Source organism: Sorex araneus, chromosome 4 (genome assembly GCF_027595985.1).
Source record: "Sorex araneus isolate mSorAra2 chromosome 4, mSorAra2.pri, whole genome shotgun sequence".
Classification (NCBI taxonomy): domain Eukaryota; kingdom Metazoa; phylum Chordata; class Mammalia; order Eulipotyphla; family Soricidae; genus Sorex; species Sorex araneus.
Window position 1 is genome coordinate 194678530 of NC_073305.1, and position 19722 is coordinate 194698251.

At 45.1% G+C, this 19722-nt stretch overlaps 2 protein-coding genes across 3 annotated transcripts in view; both read left to right on the forward strand.

Moving 5' to 3' along the window:
- Nucleotides 1-10588, forward strand: part of LOC101543157 (cytochrome P450 3A12-like) — a 31675-nt gene extending 21087 nt beyond the window's left edge. Inside the window, exons 12-13 of the mRNA XM_012934699.2 lie at nucleotides 7791-7953; nucleotides 10514-10588. Coding sequence (XP_012790153.2) covers nucleotides 7791-7953; nucleotides 10514-10588 — 238 coding nt within the window. The remainder of the gene's footprint in view (nucleotides 1-7790; nucleotides 7954-10513) is intronic.
- Nucleotides 10589-19470: 8882 nt separating this feature from the next.
- The window catches only part of LOC101543423 (cytochrome P450 3A12-like), a 30825-nt gene continuing 30573 nt past the window's right edge, over nucleotides 19471-19722 (forward strand). For both annotated transcript variants that reach the window (XM_055136125.1, XM_004617342.2), the window contains exon 1: nucleotides 19471-19541. In XM_055136125.1, the coding sequence (XP_054992100.1) occupies nucleotides 19471-19541 (71 nt within the window). The remainder of the gene's footprint in view (nucleotides 19542-19722) is intronic.

A 19722-nucleotide genomic window follows, 5' to 3' on the forward strand; every position in this document is an offset into this window, starting at 1 on the left:
GCAGACCTTTCTCCCCACTCTGTGAAGTATAATTTTGCAAATGGAGATGGTGGTCTGATCCCGTTTGGAATTTTGTACAACAGCAACATCGGTCAGGCAAAACCTTCGATTGAATACGATTTGGTCAATTTCATTGTGGAACTGCCCACCAGGAGACTCCCATGTCCAACATTTAGAATTGGCCTCTGGAACTGTGAGTTACCATGGATGGTCTTGGTCGACATGATAAACTCATACAGTCTCTCACCCTGGTCGTTCCATTCTAGGCCATGGGTCCCAATGTGGAGTTGTTCAGGCGACCTTTCTGGTCCTATCGTGGCATTAAAAGCACCAACAATGATGTAGAAGGTGTGGTATTCTTTACAGAACCTCTCCAATTCCATGTAGAACTTCTCAATTCCTTCTTCATCATAGTTGGATGTTGGTGCGTAGATGACGAAGATAGAAACTGGCGGCAGTGAGCCACATCTATTCAAGCATAATCATCTGATTTGGGTTGTTATGCATTCGAATGAATCAATACTCATGGCCAAGTTCATGTGGACAAGGACACCAACGCCACCGACACCTCTGTTGTTGCATGTTCTGAGAAACAATTCTTCTCCAGTGTCAAAAATGGCGTGATGTGATTGATGTCTTCTCGTTTCAGTCAGACCAATGACGTCGTACTTGATCTTTTGTGCTTGTACCATCATGTCCTCGATGGATGCTTCCAATGCCAGCATACATGCATTGAAAGTACAGACAGTCATTTTAGTCTCTTCTTTTTGGCAGTCTAGTTCATCCCTGAGATTTTTTCTGCCTCTCCTTGCTCATCTTTCTTAACACTACCATATTGGGGGCTCTTTCGGTGTCAGGTGAATGAGTCTCATTGTTGTTACTGTTTTTGGCATATTGAATATGCCACAGGTAGCTTGCCAGGCTCTCTGAGAGGGATGGAGGCTTTTAGGGTGGCTTCTAATTGCCCTTAGAGGTGTTCCCATGGTTCACACCATATTTGAACCCTTTCAAATATGGTGTGGGAATTATGGAAAATGGGTAGTAAGTGTCTTATGGAGAGCGGCCTGGAGCGTGGCAGTGGCTGGGTAGTGGAAGTAATGGGGGTCGGCTGGTGAGGTATTTATCTGGGTTGGGTAGGGTGAGGCATCTGGGTTTGACCTCCTCCTTGGTGCTGGAGATTGGAGGAGGCAGACAGAGGATCTTGTTTCTGGGTCTTGTTGAGCCTAGAGTCCAAGGTCGCAAAGTTCTGCTTACCTGGTTTTGTGGGGCTTCACTCATGTGTGAGGTTCGGCCCAAGTGTCTGGAGAGTGGCCTGGAGTGTGGCGGTGGCTGGGTAGTGGAGGTAGTCTACATAGGTAGACTCTTTTATATAGTAATTTAAATGGTGCCATCTTGTTATGCATGATATGATATTGAACTTCTCAATTTATTTAACAGAAAATGTAAAAAATATCTTGCATTTTATATCTTAGCAATGTCACTTTCTCACATTCTGTATACATTGTACTCACACATATTTGCTCTTATGTAAACTGCCACACTTAACCAATCTCTTTTTCTTAAAATTAATTCACTGTGAGATAAAACAGTTACAAAGTTGTGCATGATTGGGTTTCAGTCATACAATGCTCCAACCCTCATTCCTTCACTAGTGTCCACTTCCTACCACCAATGTCCCTAGATTCCCTTCTTCTACCCTGCCCCACCCCCACCTCCCAGCAGTCTGCCTCTGCAGTAGACACCTTTTCTCTCTCCTTTTGGTCATTATGGTTTGTAGTATAGATACTCTAAGGTTATTATGTACATGCCCTTACCCACTTTTGGCGCCCAATTCTTGTTCAGAGTGATCATTTCCAACTGTCATTGTCATGGTGGTTCCTTTTATGTTCGAACTTCCATCACTGCCTCCCACCCCACGAACTTGTGACAAGCTTCCAATAGTGTGCCAGTCTCCTGGCCCTCATTTATATTGTCCATGAGTAACAGTCTCATACTGTGTTTTTCATATTCTACAAATTGATGCGATCATTCTATGTCTGTCCCTCTCCTACTGACTCATTTTACTCAGCATGATACTCTGCATGTCCATTCACTTATAAGGAAATTTCATGACTTCATTTTTCCTAACAGTTACATAATATTCGATTGTGTAGATGCACCATAGTTTCTTTATCCAGTCATCTATTCTTGGGCACTCAGGTTGTTTCTGGCTACTGTGCATGGTGCTGCAATGAGCATAGAAGTGCTGGTGGCATCTCTTTTGTGTGTTTTTGGGTCCCCAGGGTATATTCCCAGAAGTGGTATTGCTGAGACATATGGAAGCTCAATTTCTAGTTTTTTGAGAAATGCCCATACATTCAAAAAGGCTTTCTTTTCTTTCCTTTTTTCAAAAAGGCTTGACCAATCAACATTTCAACCAACAATGAATGAGAGTTCCTTTCTCCCCACATTCACGCTGGCACTGTTGTTCTTGTTCTTTTGGATGTGTGCCAGTCTCTTGGTGTGAAATGATATCTCAGTGTTGTTCTGATTTACATCTCCATACTGATTAGTGATGTAGGTATGACATGTGCCTTTTTAAACCACTCTCCTATTAAAAGAATATAGGCTTTGTCCTTGTAAGTTTTTATGCACATTGCTGTCCCATTGGCCACGGCTGCCTTGAGCACCAGCATTCCCACTGCCACTTGAGACCGTGGCTGATGTGTAGAGTTACTGAGTACAGGGACCTGCAGGTGCTCTCCACATTGGGGTGAGCAGCATTCTGGTGCTGACCGAGGCTGCAGTGAGCCACAGATCTCGACTTCTCAGCCTCTCAGTACTTGTGATGCCTTGAAAGCTAATCAGTGACTGACTGGGTGTCCTAGATGCTCTCACGGGCTTTCCTAGCATTTCTGAGCCACTCTTCGACTTTGAGCACAGTTAAAGTTCTGGAAGGAGGGGGCTGGAGCAATAGCACAGCAAGTAGGGCATTTGCCTTGCATGCGGCTGACCAGGGTTTGATTCCCAGCATCCCATATGGTCCCCTGAACACCACCAGGAGTAAGTCCTGAGTGCAGAGGCAGGAGTAATCCCTGTGCATCGCCAGGTGTGACCCCCAAAAAAAGAAAAGAAAAGGAAAGAAAAGAAAGACGTGACTTTGGGAGCTGGAGAGTGCACATAGCAGCTGGAGAGCAGGCTTTCCATGCAGGAGGCCTGGGTTCAAGCTCTGGCACTGTTTGATACCCTAAGCACCACCAGGACTGACCTATGAGCACAGGGCAGGAGTTGTCCCTCAGGACCATCAGGGATAGCCCCCACGATAAACTAACTGAACATGAAATCTGGCAGATATGTCGCTATAAAACAAATACTAAATTTTAAAAAATTCTTGAAGAAAGTGATGCTTTCCCCACTGATACTGTTGGTGAGCCAAAGTTCGCATGACCTCTTGACGCACTTGTTTGTATCTGAACTTTCTTCAGTGTGAGATCACAGTACCCCACATTGCTGGGGCCGTGTCTGCTGTGCCCTGGTGTCGCCCTTGCTAGCTCAGTGGCTGCAAATAGTCCTTGTTGAAAGATGATGCCAGACTTGGCCAAGACCTCTTTCTCTGGGGCCAGGGGAACTCAGTGGCTGCCCCGAGCTCAGATCTTCCCTTTTCCGTGAACGGGGCATAAAATCAGACCACTTGTTGGACTCATGTTCCACTCACTCCATCATGAAAGGGCAAGGGACGTCTGTGTCAAGGACCGACCAGGAAGTGAGATACCCCAAATTTAAAATATCACTGATAGGGGGTTGGTGGGGCATTACAGTGCCTTGCAAGGGGCCAAGTCACTTTTGGGTTTTTTTATTTATTTATTTATTTTTTTAATTTATTTATTTATTTTTAATTAGAGAATCACCGTGGGGGTACAGTTACAGATTTATACACTTTTGTGCTTATACTTCCCTCATACAAAGTTTGGGAACCCATCCCTTCACCAGTGCCCATTCTCCACCACCCGTAAACCCAGTGTCCCTCCCACCCTCCCCAATCCCATCTCCCCCCCACCCCACCCTGCCACTGTGGCAAGGCATTCCCTTCTGTTTTCTCTCTCTAATTAGCTGTTGTGGTTTGCAATAAAGGTGTTGAGTGGCCGCTGTGCTCAGTCTCTAGCCCTCATTCAGCCCGCAACTCCCTTCCCCCACATGGCCTTCGACTACAATGTAGTTGGTGATCGCTTCTCTGAGTTGACCTTTCCCCGGAACGTGAGGCCAGCCTCCAAGCCATGGAGTCAACCTCCTGGTACTTATTTCTACAGTTGTTGGGTGTTAGTCTCCCACTCTGTTATTCTATATACCATAGATGAGTGCAATCTTTCTATGTCTGTCTCTCTCTTTCTGACTCATTTCACTCAGCATGAAACTTTTCATGCCCATCCACTTGACTACAAAATTCTTGACCTCCTTTTTTCTAACAGCTGCATAGTATTCCATTGTATAGATGTACCAAAGTTTCCTCAACCAGTCATCCGTTCTGGGGCATTCGGGTTTTTTCCAGATTCTGGCTATTGTAAACAGTGCTGCGATGAACATACATGTGCAGATGTTGTTTCGATTGTACTTTTTTTGCCTCTCTGGGATATATTCCCAGCAGTGGTATTGCTGGGTCAAATGGGAATTCAATATCTAATTTTTTGAGAATCGTCCAAATTGTTTTCCAGAAGGGCTGAACCAGTCGGCATTCCCACCAGCAGTGAAGAAGGGTCCCTTTCTCCCCACATCCTCTCCAACAGCGGTTGCTTTTGTTCTTTTGGATGTGTGCTAGTCTCTGTGGTGTGAGGTGGTATCTCATGGTTGTTTTGATCTGCATCTCTCTGATGATTAGTGATGTAGAGCACTTTTTCATGTGCCTTTTGGCCATTCGTATTTCTTCCTTGGTAAAGTTTCTGTTCATTTCTTCGCCCCATTTTTTGATGGGGTTGGATGTTTTCTTCTTGTAGAGCTCAACCAGTGCTTTATATACCATTGATATCAACCCCTTATCTGATGGGTATTGTGTAAATATCCTTTCCCATTCTGTGGATAGTCTTTGTATTCTGGTCACTGTATCTCTTGCGGTGCAGAAGCTTTTTAGTTTAATGTAGTCCCATTTGTTGATCTCTGTTTTTACTAGATTGCTTAGTTCCGTGTCACCTTTGAAGATACCTTTATCTTCAATATCGTGGAGGGTTTCGCCGACCTTGTCTTCAATGTACCTTATGGTTTGTGGTCTAATGTTGAGGTCTTTAATCCATTTTGATCTGACTTTTGTGCATGGTGTCAGGTCAAGGTCTAAACCCATTTTTTTGCATGTGGTTGTCCAGTTGTGCCAGCACCATTTGTTAAAGAGGCTTTCCTTGCTCCACTTCACATCTCTTGCTCCCTTATCAAAGATTAGATGGTCATACATTTGGGGTTGTGTGTAGGGATATTCCACCCTGTTCCATTGGTCTACGGCTCTGCCTTTGTTCCAGTACCATGCTGTTTTAATTGTTACTGCTTTGTAGTAAAGTTTGAGGTTGGGGATGGTGATGCCTCCCATCATCTTTTTCCCAAGAATTGTTTTAGCTATCCTTGGACGTTTGTTATTCCATATGAATTTTAGGATTGCCCCAAGTCACTTTTGATCACCAATATCACCTATTGTCCCTGTCTTTTCCAGGAGTGATACCTGAGTACAGAGCCGGAGTAAACCGTGATCTAATAAACTCCTAAAAGTCTCTTTTGGATATCTAGACACACTATATATCTATCTGGTTTAGATACAAACATATTCCATATACAACCTATGGAATAAGTTTCTCTTTGTGCATTTCTCTTTGTGTCGTATTGTGCTCCCACCAACCATCAGCCAATGTCAGGTGTCACATCCACTCACCACTGCTACCCTACTCCCTTCCTGCTATACATACTCCCTTTAGGCAAGAATCTATTTGAAATTACACAATCAAGACCTCTGTTGAAATTCACAATCACTATGCCCAAATCAAAATGTTTCTTGACAAAATGAATATTGAGAAACAAATTTAGTATTAAGGTAATATTCAAGGACTTAATACCCTAGTGGGACGGACAGATAAGAGTTCAGTCGTGAGAATGAGAGGACCGGGGAAAGGGAGGAGTTAAATAATAGCAAGTGAGATGATGTTTTCTGTCTAGGCCCTCAGCGAGCATGTGACCTACCTGAGCTGAATAGAGGAAGAACCCTACTTTTCCTTCAACTGGGATCTTTTTCAATCCTACTTGCTTTTAGTATGTGAAAAGCTCAACACCCAGAATACAATTTGGTGTTTAAGACACATTTTCTTTTCATTTTCATTTCAGAGATTAAGTCTTTTTTTTTAGTTTTTTTAAACTTTTTATTAAATCACCATGTGGAAAGTTACAAAGTTCTCAGGTTTATATGTCAGTTATACAATATTCAAACACCCATCCCTTCACCAGTGCCCATATTCCACCACCAGAAACCCCAGTATACCCCCCGCCCCCACCCCCTACCCCCTACTGTATAACTAATGAATTTCACTTCATTTTTTCTTTACCTTGATTACATTCCATAATTCAACACAAAACTCACTATAGTTGTTGGAGTTTCCAACCAAGAGAGACAGACCTACTACATTTGATAATTAGTTTTTCATTGCTGGAAATGAAGAGATATGTAGCCCCACTGCTACAAGTACATAACTCTCTCTCTCTCTTTTTTTTTTCCTTTTTCCTTTTCCCTTTTTTTTTTCTTTTTCCCCCTCATCCTCCTTCCCGCGCCTCATAGTATGGTGTACGCCACGCCGCATCAGCCAGCGTGGGGCTTTTACTTAGTTCACAGTCCAGAGAGGTGGCTGCTACATTAAAAACCTTCAATATTTCAACAAAAACTTACTGTTATTATTTGGAGTTTCCCCCCCAAGTCAGACCTGTTCAAAAGGAACCGTTTCACATTGCTACATTGCTGACAATGCGCGGTTTTGGATTTCTGTATAAAGTCCAGGGAAAATTCTGCCAGAAATTACATAGCCCAACTCACAGTTCCAGTGCATTGCTGTAAGAAGTCTCTGAATTCAAAGTCTTTAGGCGCAGAGGGTCCGATTCGCGCTCAGCGGCTCCGGATTTATCTGGGCCGAGGGCGTGCCGGTTACGCCCCCTTCCCATGAGTTCCTGGGAGTCCCCAAAGTAAAAACCGAATACCTGTGGGTTTGGAGTCACAGAAGATGGCGTCTGCCACGTGGGTGCCGCCAGGCCACCTCTTTCCGTGCAGGAAGGCAGGGTGGGGAGGAAAAAAATCCACCCCCGGCAGCACAGAGTTGTAGCCCAGTTCGCAGTCCCAATGCATCGCTATTGGATGCTGCGCTGGATGCCCGAATGTGTTACATCTCTGGAGTCAAAGTCTTTAGGCGCAGAGGGTCCCCAGAGATTAAGTCTTAACTGTGTCAGGGACTGGCCAGGCAGTGATATACCCAAAATTTAAAATGTCTGTTTACATGACCCCTGCCACGTGGAGGACTCTGGTCATGTACTGAAAAAAGTTCAGATCTCAAAGTGCCTCAAGAGGTCACACGAAAATGAGATGTTCTAAACAAGATCTCCTTAACAAGACTGGAAGCCCTATGGGGTACAGGTGTGGTACAGATCTGTCCTCTACCATTCTCATAGACAAATAACCACAGAAGATTTCAGTGATTAATTCTCACTGATAGAGGAAGCTCAGTGATAATCTGAAACATGTAACTCTTGTGTTTTTTTTTTTATTATTCACTAACTTGTTTCCATCAATGATCTGCAACCAGGTTCAGCAGTCAGAACAAGGACAGCATCAATCCTTATGTCTACATGCCCTTTGGAGCTGGTCCCCGGAACTGCATTGGCATGAGGTTTGCTCTCCTGAACCTGAAACTTGCTGTTGTCAAAACACTTCAGAACTTCACCTTCAAACCTTGTGCAGAAACACAGGTCAGACAGTTCACTCTGCATCAGTGATATTCTACTGGGAGGTGATTTTTGAGTGATATCTCATGTCTGTATACAGGTGATCACTCATCCTTTAATAACTTCTTCTGTAGGCAAAAGTTCCCTTGCAGCTGTTTAGAGTTTGGACCCTTCAAGTGTGGTGTGCTTAGCTGTGACTTTATACTCAATTTGCAGAGATCATTTGGATTCAGTGCAGCTAGTGTATCATGACTGTACACAGTCCTTTGAACTTGAGCCAGTCTCTGCAAGGCAGGACCCTCTGCAGAATCAGGGGTGGCAGGATGACCACATTGACCCAGAAACAATATTATTTCTCAGCAATATTAGAGAAAGCTCCTTTAGCGGTAACTATAAAGTGGAATTATCAGGGTGCTTAAAAAAACCCTATATTAGGGGCTGGAGTGATAATACAGCAGATTGGGTGTTTGTATGCACATGACTAACCTAGATTTAATCTCTGGCATCCTAAATGGTTCCCTGAGCACCGTCTGGTATGCCCCTAACTCCACCAAAAATATTCTGACCTTAAGACAAATGATCATCTCATCATTCTAAAAAAATTCAACCTTGTGAGTTTAAAAACTCTCCCATTGATTCCCATACATAGCCAAGGTTGAACATAGCTGATTTAAAGATGGGAAGGACCCCACAGCTAGGGGATCTTGACTATTTGACCTCAGATTTTCTGTTCTAGACCATCTGGATTACTTTGTTCCTAATATTTCTAGGAACACTCTTCCCACAGTACCCTACATTCTCTTCTCCATCAAATCCCTAGCGAGATTCCCCATAGACCCCAGAGCCCCTTCTCTGTTCTGTCATCAGTCACTGTTGACTGCTTCCATTCATTCGGCCACCAAAATGAATCCTTTGTTATTAACCACCCAGCTTGCTTCATATTGTTCCACTTTAAGAATGTCTTTAGCTGGGCTGGAGCAATAGTACTGCGGGGAGGGCATTTGCCTTGCATGAAGCCAACCCGATTCAATTTCCAGCATCCCAAATGGTCGCCTGAGCACTGCCAAGAGTAATTCCTGAGCGGAAAGCCAGGTGTAACCCCTGTACATCGCGGAGTGTGGCCCAAAAAGAAAAAAAAAGAAAAATGTCTTTAGCTTAGCTCATTTTGTCCTCAAACTCCCATGGGGTAGCACAGTCATCATATTTATGCTAAAGAAGTGATCTATCATCATTGCAGGGTGGCTAGATACTCATTTAACCAATTTTACTTTGAAGAATTGAACATGTGCCACTTGTGGTACGTGAAATATTTGTATGTCCTAATCTGGTGCTTGGGAAATAGAGATGCACCTTTATTTCCAGACAGAATTTTTTAAAATTTGAAAGCATGGGTGTTATGTATTTGAAAATAATCTGTCTGTCTTCTTGAGGAACGTAAAGGAACTCAACCAAGGTGTGTGAGGCTTACATTTTAGGACACATGCATGTACTCTGTAGCTCCTTCCCTTAAAGACTTTCTCAGGTTTACACAGGGTGATGACGGTGAATATCTTACTTTTGGGTTTCAGGCAGCCGGCTTCATAGCAGTCTTGCTGTTGTAGAAACAGGGACTTTGCTTTTTTTTGGGGGGGGGGGTCACACCTGGCGATGCACAGGGGACACTCCTGGCTTTTTGCTCAAGAAATACGCCTGGTGGTGCTCATGGGACCATATGGGATGCTGGGAAACGAACCCGGGTCGGCCGTGTGCAAGGCAAACGCCCTACTTGCTGTGCCATCACTCAAGTCCTAGAAACAAGGACTTTGGACTGGAAAGAAATCTTCTCTTTGCCTGTCTGAGATGAGCCCCATGATCTTCCAAATGTCCATAGGCTGGTTCTTCTCACCCTCTGTGAGAGTTTTATTGCCTTCAGTCAAGTGGAAGGGGATTGTCAGTTCCTCTCTAGTGGCTGAAGAATGACTAGCAGAGAAAGGGGGTAAAAGGATGCGAGGAGGCCTCCAGATACTCAGTGTTCGTTCTGCATCTGAGCACTGGGAGCTGTTAGAAAATGCACAAATGGCTTCCCAAGGGGCGCTTCCTATCAGTAGCAGAATCATGATCTTGCTCCTTTCTAAGTTTCACACAACCGAACCTGTGGCTGTTCACATAATTTGCCATTGGAGCCCAGGAGGCAGCTTAGTAGTATGTTTGACGTCCTGAGATTCTAGATTAGATACCTCTGAGAAAAAAATGTCAGAAACCAACATTGCCATATTGCCAAGGAACCTGGTTTAAAATTTAAATGCTTATTCTTGCCATTGAAATTCTAATTTCTAAAAACCACTACATACAATCCAATGGGATTTTGTTCTCCAGCCTAACAGAATTGATGCTGAATATTTTGTTGAAGAACACACAGATTAATGATTTTATCCTCCTGCCCTGACAGATATTCTAGAGTATGTTGAAATAATTAATGGCAAATTATGCTGAACATAATTTTTAACATTTCAACCAAACATTATTGTTCTCCATGTACCTTCTCTATTTTGCTTTGGTTGTTACTCCCTTCACAAGTTCTCCTATGATTATTTCACTGTTGCAGATTCCTGTGAAATTTGGAAAACAAGGATTTATTCAACCAGAGAAACCCATCATTCTAAATATTGAGCGCAGATGAAGATTCATGAGTGGATCCTGACTTGGTACTTTACTTTTTAAGGAAGCTGCATCTCAGAACACTAGAGAGCCCAATTTACTTTGTGAATAAATCCCAGTAATGAGACCAACTGACTCAACTGCCCTTCGTGGACAGCTATGGTTTCTGCTCACTCATTGCATTCTATTGAGAGTTGTGTGTCTTGAGTGAAGTAAAGGAGATAATGTAATGACAGTGTCTCATAGTTTATAAGAAAAACCCATCTATACTGGAAACAAAAATCAATGTGGTGACTGCAGAGGTAACACCACATTTTACTTTGAATATTGAGTAGAGCACTGAGTGCATTGGTGATCATCTCTTTCCCGAACACTCTCTGATGGCTCTGCGTGCATCAGAGAGAAGCTACAGAACTGAACCAGCAGGTGTCCATGATTCCACATTGTTAATCAGCACAGTTGGGAGCTACCAAGGGATCTTGATATATACTAAGTGAGAATTTATCCATTAATCAATAAAGCATACTCATAGTTTAATCCTACATATTTTGTAACAATCAACTGTTCAGTTTTAATTTGGTGTTTTTGTCGCATCTCCCCTGATGTTTCTGAAAGGCAATAAACTATTTCTCTTACCTCTTTGTACTCTTTCTTTAATTTTGTTTTTTTATTATTGAAATTGAATCACCATGTGGAAAATTACAATGCTTTCAGGCTTAAGTCTCAGTTATACAATGCTGAAACACATATTCCACCACCAAAAAACCCCTCCAGTATACCTCCTATCCCTCCCCCACCCACCTGTGTAACTGAAAAATTTCACTTTACTTTCTCTTTACTTTGGTTACATTCAATATTTCAACACAAAACTCACTATTATTATTAGGAGTTCCCCACTAGAGATAGACCTGCTGTGGTGAGATATGAGGTCGCATGGCAGCAATTGTGGACACGTGGTTTTGGATTTCTGTACTTTAGCAACTAAGTCCAGGGAAATTTCTTCCAGAAATTGGATCATTGTAAGCTTGTATCTCATTATTGGTCCTCATAATATGGCGGTCGCCACGCCCTTTTCCCCAAGCAAAGAAAAGGCGAGAGAGAGAGAGAGAGAGAGAGAGAGAGAGAAAGAGAGAGAGAGAGAGAGAGAGAGAGAGAGAGAGAGAGAGAGAGAGAGAGAGAGAGAGAGAGAGAGAGAGAGACCTTTCCCCTCCAGGGCAGGCATGGGGCCTCGGCTTAGTTCTCAGTCTGGAGACATTCTGCAAGGAGCTGCCGGTACCAAAAGGATTATAATTGCCATCAGCTGCTGCGTTTCTGAGATTGGTTTCTGTGCCTCTCATATAATGAACGCTCAGGGCTGGCGGAGTCATTCCTGAGCCTATATTTTGTACATCAGGAAAAGTCGCGTGACCGCGACCTTTGAGGTGTCCCAGTCCCGCATGCCAGAGCCGTGTTAGTAGCTGCTCAGTGTCACAGGGCTCCATCAGGAGAAGGCGTGCCAGCTGTACCTTCTCCGTCTGTCCCCCTGGTGTTGTTGGCCCAGACTGGTGTCCGGAGCAGTCTCCAGCTGGCGGTGCCTGCCCAGGGCAGCCCAAATTCATCCTGTACTCTTTTTATTTTATTTTATTTTATTTTTTTTTTGCTTTTTGGGTCACACCCAGCGATGCTCAGGGGTTACTCCTGGCTTTGCACTCAGGAACTACTCCTGGCGGTGCTTGGGGGACCATATGGGATGCCGGGGATCGAACCCGGGTCGGCCGCGTGCAAGGCAAACGCCCTACCCGCTGTGCTATCGCTCCGGCCCCCTCTTTTTATTTTAATGTAAAAAAAAAACCCTACTTTTTTAAATGTAAGGGTTCTGCTATTTATTCAGTCATTGATTAAGCTGATTGAACTGGGCATAAACTCCACATTACTTTTTAAAAATTTTTTTCCAAATTGTATATTCGTGAGATAGACTATTACAAAGCTGCTCATAATTGGGTTTCAGTCATACAATAATCCAGCACCCATCCCTCCGCCAGTGAACATTTCCCACCAGCAATGCCCCCGTTTCTCCACCATCATCCCCTAACTCCCCACCCCCTTCCCTCAGCCTCCCTCTATGGGAGGCACTTTCCTTCTTGTTCTCTCTCTCCTTTTCCTTTTGTGCATTATAGTTTGTAATACAGGTACTAAGAGGTCATGGTGTTTGTTCAGGGCATTCTGTATTTTTGTTGGGATGGTAAGGCTGAAGTAGCTTTTCAATTGGGTGGCCGTTTTGGGGTATGGATGTTACTACTAAGGTTTCTGGAAGTACAGTAAGGTGGGGGGAGGTAGCCCATCTCAACCCCAAGAAAGCCTGGAGATTTCAGTCACAAAACCCTCATACCATAATTTTTAACAGATTATATCTTAGTGAGGTCTGTTCAGAGACGATGGAGTTAGGTCAGGGGTATGGTGGCAATTTTGGATTATAGAAGCAAGCAGCTGCCAGGGGCTCTGTTTCGGTGGGCCCCAGGTCAAGCTGCTCCCTTTCGATTTACCTCGGTTTATTTATCCATGTGCAGGTCTGAGTTTAACTGTGGTGTTTGATCTCTTTCATTTATGGGCCTCTGAAGCAGGCCAGTGGTAGAGCTTATAGGGTGGTGCTGGAATTGGTTCATGGGGGTGACTGCCAGTGCTTCCATGTGTATTGGGAAATGAGGAGAGGTAGTCCACCCCAACTCTGAGAAAGCCTGGAAATTTCCATCACAAAATCCATGTACCAGAATTTTCAGCAGATTATATCTTGGTGAGGTCCGTCCTGAAACGGAGGAGTCAGGCCGGGGGTATGGCAGCAATTTTGGATAGTGGGAGCAAGTGACTGCTGGGGGCTCTCCTGGTGGCCCCCCTACCCTCCTTCAATTTACCCCAGTCTGTTTAGCCATGTGTGGGTCTGAGATTAACTGTGACTTTTGATCTCTTTCAAGATTTGTCTATGAGTCTCTGAAATAAGGCCAATAAATGAGCTTGCATAGCTGGGTCGGAGGAGGTTTGTGGGCATGGCTCCCACATACCTAACTTTGGTCCATTTAATTTACTGGTAAACTTGGTCCGAAGTTGTTGGGGTCCGGCCAAAGGCACAGCGGCACTTGTGCAGTGTCAGGAAGCCTGAAGGCACCATCAGGCTGCTGATGCACTCGCCCCAGAGGCATAGGTTGACCTGTTGGTGGCGCCATACCCACACCTCTTTGTACTCCTTCCCCAACTCCCAAATCATAATAAACTGAGTCAGAAAAGTTTATTATTATTATTATTATATTATTTATTGAACCACTGTGAAAACAGTTACAGAGCTTTCAGGATCAAGTCTCAATCATGCAATGATCAAACACCCATCCCTTCACCAGTGCACATGTTCCACGACCAAGAACCCCAACATACCTCCCCCACTGCCCCCTCCGCCTGTGTGGCAGATGATTCTCACTTTACTTTCTCTTTACTTTGATTACATTCAATTTTCAATAGAAAACCCACTATTATTTTATTTTTATTTTTTTAAATTTTATTGAATCACTGTGAGATAGTTACAAGCTTTCATGTTTGGGTTACAATCTCACAATAATCAAACATTCATTCCTCCACCAATGCACATTCCCCACCACCAATATCCCGGGTATAACCCCCCTTTTCCCACACTCCCCCTGCCTCTATGATAGACAATATTCCCCATAATGTCTCTCTACTTTTGGAAAACCCACTATTATTATTTGGAATTTCCCCCCAACAATCAGAACTGTCGAAATGACATCATTAGATCATATGTTTTCTATTGCTGATAACAAGGAGCATATGATGTTGCATGATCGCAAAAGTGGCCACCCAGTTTTGGGATTCTGGTATTTTAGTAATTAAGTCCAGAGGTGTTTCTGCCAGCAGCCGCTGGGTTCCTAGATTGGTTTGTGTGTCTCTGGAATCATGGCTGTTCAGGAGCAGAGGGGCTGTTCGTGGGTGGCCGCTCAAGGTCTAATTTGGGGGGGGAAGGGCCAGTTCTGCCCCCCATATCGCGAGATTTCCGCGTATCCCATCACTGCAAGCTCCTACCTCTTTGTCCAATGGGCTCTGAAAGGAGGCGGTCGCCATGCTGCTGCAAAGGGGAAAAGGCCGAGGACAAAACCCTTCCACTCCCAAGGCTGCAGGGGGCCGTAGCTTAGTTCGCAGTCCAGGAGTAAATCTGCCAGCAGCCGCTGCATCCGAGATTGGTTTCTGTGTCTCTGGGATAATGGCAGCTCAGGGGTGAGGGAGCCATTCCTGAGTGGCTTTTCATATATCAGAAAATGTTTGGAGAAATAGTCCTGGTCCCCACGTACTGGAGCCATGTTAGTAGAGGCTCAGTGTCACTGGGACTTATCTGGAGAAGGCGTGAAGGTTGCACCTTCTCCATCTGGGGCGCCCCAGTGTTGTCGGCCTGGTCTGGCGTCAGGAGCATTCTCCAGGTTGTGGTGCCCGCCAGCCAGAATTCTTGACTTTGAGTGAGAAAAGTTTTGTGTATTCTTGACTGGGCTCCAGGGCTGAAGTTTTCATGGGTTTGAAATGGTCCCAGCAGGTGAGAGTTCTTTGCTTTTATTTTCTGCTTTTTCCCTTCCTTCCCCTCCATCCTTCTTTCTTCCTCCATCTCTCTCTCCTTTGCCTTCCCTTCCCTTCCTGGACAATTCAGAACTACACCAGGAGGTGGGCAGTCACACACTGTGGGGGCAGACAGAGACCCAGCAGGGGGCAGTAGTGGCTCAAGCTGGAGCCCAAGTTGGGTGTGAGGATGGTCCCAGGGTGTGGGGAGCTCACGTGAGGCAGTTGGGGTCCAGGCAAGAGGGCGGCCTGGTGAGACTGGCCAGTGCTAAGGACAGATGGAGAGCAAGGGAGGGTGAGAGAGGCAGCCGTGACTGGGGAGGGACAGCCTACAGAGGGATGCACCAAACTGCCACATAGCAAAGATGAGTCCAGATTCTCACGGCTGGGCTTGAAGGGAAGGGACAGGGACAGAAGCAGAATGAGACCTGGATGAGACCTGGAGTTCAGGTGGGAATTGACAGTGTCAGTATCAGCCCATGCTTTGTGCCTATGTAGAAGATGACTGTTGGTGTGTAGGTAGAGAAACACATTTCACACAAATGACTTAGACAGTAACACTTGATTATGTACTTATTTAGTTTTTGATCAGACCCAGAGATAACTCAAAAGCTTTTTATTTATTTATTTATTTATTTATTTTGCTTTTTGGGGTCACACCCACCGATTATCAGGGGTATTCCTGACTCTGTTCTCAGAAATTACTCCTGACAGTGCTTGGGGACCCAATGGGATGCTGAGGACCCAGGTGTGCCACATGCAAGGCAAACCCCTACCTGTTTTACTATTGCTCTGCCCCCTCACAAGCTATCTTTTGGTTCTCAGGGTCACTTTGTGCTCAGAAGTGACCCTTGGCCATATCTGGGGGACCCTTTGTGTTGTTAAGGATCTGAACTGTGACTGGCAGAATTGAAGACAACCTCCTGAACTCCTGGACTGTCTCTAGAGCCCGGTAGTGACAATATGGTCACATATCCTGATCAGATCTTGGGCAAAAATCTCATTTTACTCTGAAAGGAGCCAGGTTATTGTAGAGAATTTGCTGATCACTGGGCCGGGGAGACAAAGCAAGGCGGTGCCGACAAGGACAAATCTAAAGCCCTTGGAGGCAGCGGGGCTCCACTAGATCCCAGCTGATCTGAAGGTGACTAAATCAGCTAGTCCAGCCCTCCCCAGGAACACGAAATGCGGGGAAGAGCAAGACCCGGGAACGCAGCCACGCAGGACTGACACACTGGGCTGCACTTGCAGACACCTGCTTTTCTTCCAGCCAGGGAAGACCTGTGGAAAGCCGGTATCCAGAGAGCCATCGGCACCATCTCCCTGACAGCCTGAGGGGTAGGTGCGTCCCTTAAGGTTGCATTGGGGTACAAACTTAGTCTAGTGCATGGTCAAATGCAAATGGAACGTTTTGATTCAAGAAAACCAAGTTTGTGTTACTTGCTCCAATGCAGTGCTTTGAAATATGTCTAACACAAGCCTGGAATGGGTGAACCACAAAACTGATGAGGCTTTTTAAAATGTCGTTCATTTCAGTACCTTTATTAGAAACCGTAATACCTGAAAGGAAAGAGAGAGAGACAGAAAGAAAGAGAGAGAGAGGCAGAGACAGAGACAGAGAGACAGAGAAACAGAGAGATAGAAGTGGGAGAAAGAGGGAGAGAAAAAGAGAGAGATAAGGAGAGAGTGGGAGAGAGGGACGGTAGGTCTGTGGGAGGGAATCAGAGATGTTGGTGGCGGGAAATGTGCACTGGTGAAGGCTCGGGTGTTGGAACATAGTCTGACTGAAACCAAACCATGGACAACTTTGTAACTATCTCACGGTGATTCAATGAAACAAAAATAAGTGAATCAGTAAAGGACTTTGTACCCAATCATTGTTAGTCAAGTGGGGAAGGAGGAGATGGACAGTGGAGAATTGGGACATTTCCTGGCAGGTGGAGTGGTGGTGTCTGTTGGAGCATGGCAGGGCTTTGCCTGAGGCTCTGTGAGATCTGATGGGGTCTCTCGGGGATAAACTCTGGGTCCCCAGGACTCTGTGCTGAATCCTAAACAACCCGCACATGTGGTGTGCACGGTCACATGCACCTTTGCCCTCACCACAGCGTGCTCGACAGTCTCCTGGATTTTATAAATATTGCATGATGAGGGACGGGGCGGAAGCCCTTCACACTCTTATGATGCTTCAGGATTTGTCTTTGCTTTACTGTGGGAAATAGGGAGAAATACATTTGCCCCAGGGAGAGCTGGGGGAGGGCTTTCCACCATGGGGTTGTAGGATTCTCAGACATGGGAAAAGGTGGGGTGTCCTGGTCAGGTGGATTCACAGCTGCCGATTGAGTCCCAGGAAATAAAGTCACCAAACACTGCTGACCCCAGGCCCCCCCACCCCCACAGTGGGTGGTAGAAAGAGCCTCTGTAGCACAGGCAGACAGCCCAGGGCCAGGCTTCCTATTCTTTCTTATTCCTTCTGCCAAAGAAGCTGGAGCTCACGTCTCTCCCTACTGCCGCAGACAGCGTGGCTGGGGTTTGCTCCGACTCTTGTCTTCTCTGAGCCACTGCTGGAAATTCTTAGTTGCTCTCTTTGAACATCCCTGCCAACATCCAGGGATGTCATATGCCAGGCTGGATAGTACCCCTGTTCTTAAAGATCCCCGAGAGGCAGCTTGGCAGGTGGGGTCTCTGCAGAGACTGGATTGGGCTCTGTTGGCATTATTTACACCTAATTTATAGATGATGTGATGTAGGCTGAGGGTGTTGATATAATTTGCTCACACTGGGCCTAAATCAAACACATTATATTTGACCATCAGTGATAGAAGCAGCACGAATGACCCCAGAGAGCCCACAGCTGACCCCCTGGCCAGGTCCTAGTCCCAGTCTCTCCTTCTCTATCTAGAATGTTCTCACAGTGTTACCCAGTGTGGTACCCATGTACCATGTCTCAAAGCCTGAGCCAGCATACTTATAGAAATGTAAGGGGGGTTGAGGTAAGGACATAGGTGTGATTGATCATTTACATAGGCAAAACATCTGGAAAATTACACGGATCATTTACATAGGTAAAACAGGAAATTCTCTTGGGGAGATTAACTCAAGGAGACACTCTGTCTCCCAGGGACATCTAATTGCTTTTATCTTTCCCTCTAGTTGTATAAGTTATCAATACTTGCAGTTGTTTGTGAATGGACAGTTTGAGAGTGTGTGATTGTGAGTATGAGTGTGAATATGAGTGTATGAGTATGTATATGAGCATATGACAGTATATGTGAGTGTGAATGTGTGTCAGTGTGTGAGTGTTTGTGAATGGGAGTGTGTAAGAGTAAGAGAGAAGATCTGAACACTGAATTCTGTGGGCACTGAGATCAAGCAAAGTTTTTACCATAAATCCCAGACTAACTCTCCTCAGGTCAGTTCAGTTTGTCCTTCCCCATAGAGGTCCTGTCTCTTACATCATAACAGTTTGCATCAAGACCATACATTTATGCGTTCTAGATGTCACATTTTGATGCCAAGGTAACTCTGCTGGTCACTCCGGGTCCATAGCAGTCTAATGACTCGACCTCACTTTTGGGGTGTTAGGATTTACAGCAACTGAAACTTGAGTCAAGTAATTATGACCAATGCTCAGGAGTAAATATATTTCATAGTCAATCAACTCCCAAATGTTAGGAGTATACTATTAATGATCTTTCTGTGTTTAACCAAAGAACATTGCTCTATAGTAAACTATAAAATGGCAATAGGGGAAATAGAAAAACAGGTATAAATACATAGCCTTTAAAATACGATGCACTACAAATATAAAGTTCAGAATTACCAGAAAAATTTGGATTATGAGTAATCAAGACTGACTTGGGAACTGACAATGACAGGTAAAGCACAAAGGAAAGGTTAAAGATAAACTTTAAGTTAGGGGTACTAGCAAGAGCAAGGTAAGCTTCTCTGGGAGGAGGAAGAGGGGCAATTCACTGGTGAATCCTAAAGCACTTAGGGATAATTGTTCCATGGTCTTAGTAACTAATTTACCCAGCCTGATCTGTGACTACCCCCCTAGTATAGGTGGCCCTTGCAGAGTTTGTCTTGGTCTGGCTTCAACTTCATTTGTGTCAAATAAACCTAAAGTTCTCACAAACAAGTCACCCTAAGTTCAGATGTTTCCAGAATTGATTGGCCCAGGCCCAGGCCCACCCACTTTCCCAGCAGATAAACACTGTGGCAGGTGAACCCTTGCCGGCTGGAGGGACGTGTGCAGCAGAGGCCACTAGGAACTGCTCAGCTGGGCCAGAAAACTGAAGAGCACAGTGCTCAGGAGTCACCATGGAGCTGACCCCGAACTTTCCCATGGGCTCCTGGCTCCTCCTGGCCATCAGCCTCGTGCTTCTCTACCTGTGAGTGTCTGACAGGGCCGCTATGTCACCTGGGACATGGGGTGCTCATCAGATGGTCTTTCCCTTCTCCAGTTGGAGGGTCAAAGGGGTTCCCGGGGGGAAGGTATTTAAGCAGACAGTGGGGGTGGGACCCCCGCACCCCATGCCTCCCAGTCCTTCTGACTCTGTGGCTTCCTTTGCT